The 4,842-nt window shown below is 39.1% G+C and overlaps 1 protein-coding gene across 1 annotated transcript; it reads right to left on the bottom strand.

Moving 5' to 3' along the window:
• Nucleotides 1–216: 216 nt before the first annotated feature.
• Nucleotides 217–2,364, bottom strand: LOC117330088. Its single transcript, XM_033888307.1, has one exon. The coding sequence runs from the start codon at nucleotides 2,362–2,364 to the stop codon at nucleotides 217–219; it is 2,148 nt and encodes a 715-aa protein (XP_033744198.1).
• Between the last annotated feature and the right edge of the window lie 2,478 nt (nucleotides 2,365–4,842).

Genomic DNA, 4,842 nt, shown 5'->3' with positions numbered 1-4,842 from the left:
GGAAGGCTTATTGCTGACGTTTGTTTTTTCCGTGATTCCGTATTGCAGTCAGCACAAATGCCTATGAAAATGTATACGAGCTTACCATATCACTAGTCTAAGTATTGAAGGAAGCTCGCTCCAAGACGCGTAGTAAATGTATCAAAGCCAACTAGCACCCATACATTTGAATTCATGTAAATACAACCCAATGTCTTGAGATTCTTGTACACGTCTCTATGTCTTAAGATTCATGTTAACACGCCTCAGTGTCTTAGGATTCACATAAACACGCCTCAGTGTCTTAAGATTCATGTTAACACGCCTCATTGTCTTAGGATTCACATAAACACGCCTCATTGTCTTAGGATTCACATAAACACGCCTCAGTGTCTTAGGATTCACGTAAACACGCCTCAGTGTCTTAGGATTCACATAAACACGCCTCAGTGTCTTAGGATTCACATAAACACGCCTCAGCGTCTCAGGATTCACATAAACACGCCTCAGTGTCTCAGGATTCACATAAACACGCCTCAGTGTCTTAGGATTCACATAAACACGCCTCAGTGTCTTAGGATTCACATAAACACGTCTCAGTGTCTTAGGATTCACATAAACACGCCTCGGTGTCTTAGGATTCACGTAAACACGCCTCAGTGTCTTAGGATTCACGTAAACACGCCTCAGTGTCTTAGGATTCACATAAACACGCCTCAGTGTCTTAGGATTCACATAAACACGCCTCAGCGTCTCAGGATTCACATAAACACGCCTCAGTGTCTTAGGATTCACATAAACACGCCTCAGTGTCTTAGGATTCACGTAAACACGCCTCAGTGTCTTAGGATTCACATAAACACGCCTCAGTGTCTCAGGATTCATATAAACACGCCTCAGTGTCTTAGGATTCACATAAACACGCCTCAGTGTCTTAGGATTCACATAAACACGCCTCAGTGTCTTAGGATTCACATAAACACGCCTCAGTGTCTCAGGATTCATATAAACACGCCTCAGTGTCTTAGGATTCACATAAACACGCCTCAGTGTCTTAGGATTCACGTAAACACGCCTCAGTGTCTTAGGATTCACGTAAACACGCCTCAGTGTCTTAGGATTCAAATAAACACGCCTCAGTGTCTTAGGATTCACATAAACACGCCTCAGCGTCTTAGGATTCACATAAACACGTCTCAGTGTCTCAGGATTCACATAAACACGCCTCAGTGTCTCAGGATTCACATAAACACGCCTCAGTGTCTTAGGATTCATATAAACACGCCTCAGTGTCTTAGGATTCACATAAACACGCCTCAGTGTCTTAGGATTCACATAAACACGCCTCAGTGTCTTAGGATTCACATAAACACGCCTCAGTGTCTTAGGATTCACATAAACACGCCTCAGTGTCTTAGGATTCACATAAACACGCCTCAGTGTCTCAGGATTCACATAAACACGCCTCAGTGTCTTAGGATTCACATAAACACGCCTCAGTGTCTTAGGATTCACATAAACACGCCTCAGTGTCTTAGGATTCATATAAACACGCCTCAGTGTCTTAGGATTCACATAAACACGCCTCAGTGTCTCAGGATTCATATAAACACGCCTCAGTGTCTTAGGATTCACATAAACACGTCTCAGTGTCTTAGGATTCATGTAAACACGCCTCAGTGTCTTAGGATTCACGTAAACACGCCTCAGTGTCTTAGGATTCACATAAACACGCCTCAGTGTCTTAGGATTCATGTAAACACGCCTCAGTGTCTTAGGATTCACGTAAACACGCCTCAGTGTCTTAGGATTCACATAAACACGTCTCAGTGTCTTAGGATTCATGTAAACACGCCTCAGTGTCTTAGGATTCACGTAAACACGCCTCAGTGTCTTAGGATTCACATAAACACGCCTCAGTGTCTTAGGATTCACATAAACACGCCTCAGTGTCTTAGGATTCACATAAACACGCCTCAGTGTCTTAGGATTCACATAAACACGCCTCAGTGTCTTAGGATTCACATAAACACGTCTCAGTGTCTTAGGATTCACATAAACACGCCTCAGTGTCTTAGGATTCATATAAATACGTGCCAGTGTCTCAGGATTCACATAAACACGCCTCAGTGTCTTAGGATTCACATAAACACGCCTCAGTGTCTCAGGATTCACATAAACACGCCTCAGTGTCTTAGGATTCACATAAACACGCCTCAGTGTCTTAGGATTCACATAAACACGCCTCAGTGTCTTAGGATTCATATAAATACGTGCCAGTGTCTCAGGATTCACATAAACACGCCTCAGTGTCTCAGGATTCATATAAACACGTCTCAGTGTCTCAGGATTCACATAAACACGCCTCAGTGTCTTAGGATTCATGTAAACACGTGCCAATGTTTTAGAATTCGTTAAAACACGCCTCACTGTCTTCTGATACGTGTAAACACGTGCCCTTATGTCTTAGGGTACAGTTAAATACGCTCACATGTGTTAGAACTCAGATCAACGCGCGCCAACATACTTAAAGATTCAGGTAGATGCTCTCTCATACTTATGATTGAAGACAACGCACTCCCATTTGTTATTATTAAGGTAAATGCGCGCATGTGCTCCCATACATTACTGTGCGGTTAAACAATCTCCAATACCCTAGGATTCGGTTAAACGTGCTCACATGCGTTAGGATTCAGGTCAATGCGCGCTCCCATACTGTAATTCAGGTAAATACTCTCTCATACGTTAGGATTTAAATAAAAAAAAAAGCTCCCATACTTTAGGATTCAGGTCAATGTGCGCTCCCATACTGTAGGATTCAGGTAAATACTTTCTCATACGTTATGATTTAAATCAAAACGCTCCCATACTTTAGGATTCAGTTAGCGCTCCGATGTCTTAGGATTAAGGTTAACGCACTCCCATACGCTAGGATTTAGATATTTTAGCCCTTTCTATCGATACTGTCATCCATTAGACAAAAGTTTCAGTAAATGATCCTTTCCGTTGATAGATTTTCAACTCCGACTGAAGATCATTTTTTTTATTCAACAACACATTATTCACATGATTTTATGATTTCTGTTGGAGAATCAAAAGGATATCACGAATTGGACTTAGGTAAAGTATCCATTAGACTTTTCTTGATTTTTGGAGGTAGAGACAGACTTAGACATTATCCGTAATTATTATTTTGTTTAACTACTTTTAAAACATTACAATGTATAGTGGAATGCTGAACTCCCCAGCGGACAAAACGTGTACCTAGTGACTCGACATTGCTTTATAAAAGAAAAATATTCTTTTTTTCAATTAGGAATAAAACAAGTCTGTGTTAACCTTTAAATCGCTATAGTAATTGGATAAAATTGGAAGGCTTTTCGGAATAACATCTTATCTTACGCCAAAGTGATTAATGTTACGAAGATGTTTACAAAATGATGTCATCTTTTCACCAGCATTGTCATCGGCTTGTAATTTAAACACATGAAAGTAATAGCTTTTGACAGATACACGTTGATAACCGAAAAACTAGACGATAATCATCTGTTCACATACAAAATAGCTGAACAATTCTATACTTGATTATCTCCCTTGAACGACCACCCTGTCGATATTTTGTTATTGCTACTTTGTAGCGATATTACTCAATAAATAATAAAAAAATTAAATCTTTTCGTTCTTACTTGTAAGTCACACCTCAAAAATACAGATAAACAGAAGTATTTGGATTGAATATTAATATTTATTTATCGGAATGTTCCCTGGTAGAACCCAGTAAGTGTTTGTGCTCAGTCATTGGTGACGAGATCGTACAACGTTTTCTTGTGTTTCTGACGCAGGTTGCACTCCCATATCACACGCGGGATCTAAACGCTGTGCTAATGGTGTCAAACCGGGACCTTTCTCCCCTAAAACGAAATCACTTAAGAGGATGGGTCTTGTTTTCTGCAATAATATAACAAGATTTTGATGCACCAAGTAGCACATATTATGTTCCCCCAACACCCGTGTTATGTCGGCCTGAACGTTTTCTCCACGTGTCGTGTTACGTGCCAGGTTTTTCTATACACCTTGTAACATTTTGTCTATATAAACAGGTGTTGGCTTCTATTTGAAACGACATAAGTGACAATGTTGGTGTGAAATCTTATTTTTACCTTGTATTACGTGTGTGCAATTGAGGAAAAAAATATGATCATATGACGATTGGCCTAGTTTTGATATCAAATAAATACGGTTCTGTTTGTATTGTAATAATGTAAAAAGGCAAATCTTGCTTTGTTTTATTATTTATTTTTTTTTTTTTTTTTGTTTTGTTTTTTTTTTTGTTGTTGTTGGGGTTTTTTTGCGCAATTTCCAATGTTTACCAACATACAAAAAGGTATAAAGACAACTGTCCGTAAACAATTAAGGTGAAACGTCAGATTGAGAATATGGCGTATCCCAACCACTGTAGATGCATAACTAGCATCTGAATAGGAGACGGCGCTGCACGATTTTTATTTTCTTTCCTTTTTTTTTTTTTTGTATATAACACAAGATATTATCAAAGTTTTGAGCATTAAATCGTGTTCCACTGGAGCTTTCCTACGTGTAATAAGGCGAAAATGACAATTTTAACGAGAATTCGGAGAAAAGACTGCTATCAATATATATATATAATATACGTGTATAAAATTTTCAAAATCCTACCTAGAAGCGGAAGCTTTATGGCTGCATAGTAAACACCGAGTTTGAGTGAATCTTGTAGTTAATGTAAGTAATGGATGGTCGTACAAAATGAATGGTAAACTCCATACCTTTGGCCTATATCAATGTATGTCACTGTGTCTATGATGTAGGGCCGGTAGATAATGAGAT

This window comes from Pecten maximus, chromosome 6 (genome assembly GCF_902652985.1).
Source record: "Pecten maximus chromosome 6, xPecMax1.1, whole genome shotgun sequence".
NCBI lineage: Eukaryota > Metazoa > Mollusca > Bivalvia > Pectinida > Pectinidae > Pecten > Pecten maximus.
This window is presented reverse-complemented; position numbering and strand designations above follow the sequence as displayed.

Excerpts from the sequence above, each read along its gene's own strand:
- LOC117330088 (XM_033888307.1), bottom strand. The coding sequence starts at position 2,364 with ATGAATCCTAAGACACTGAGGCGTGTTTATGTGAATCCTGAGACACTG.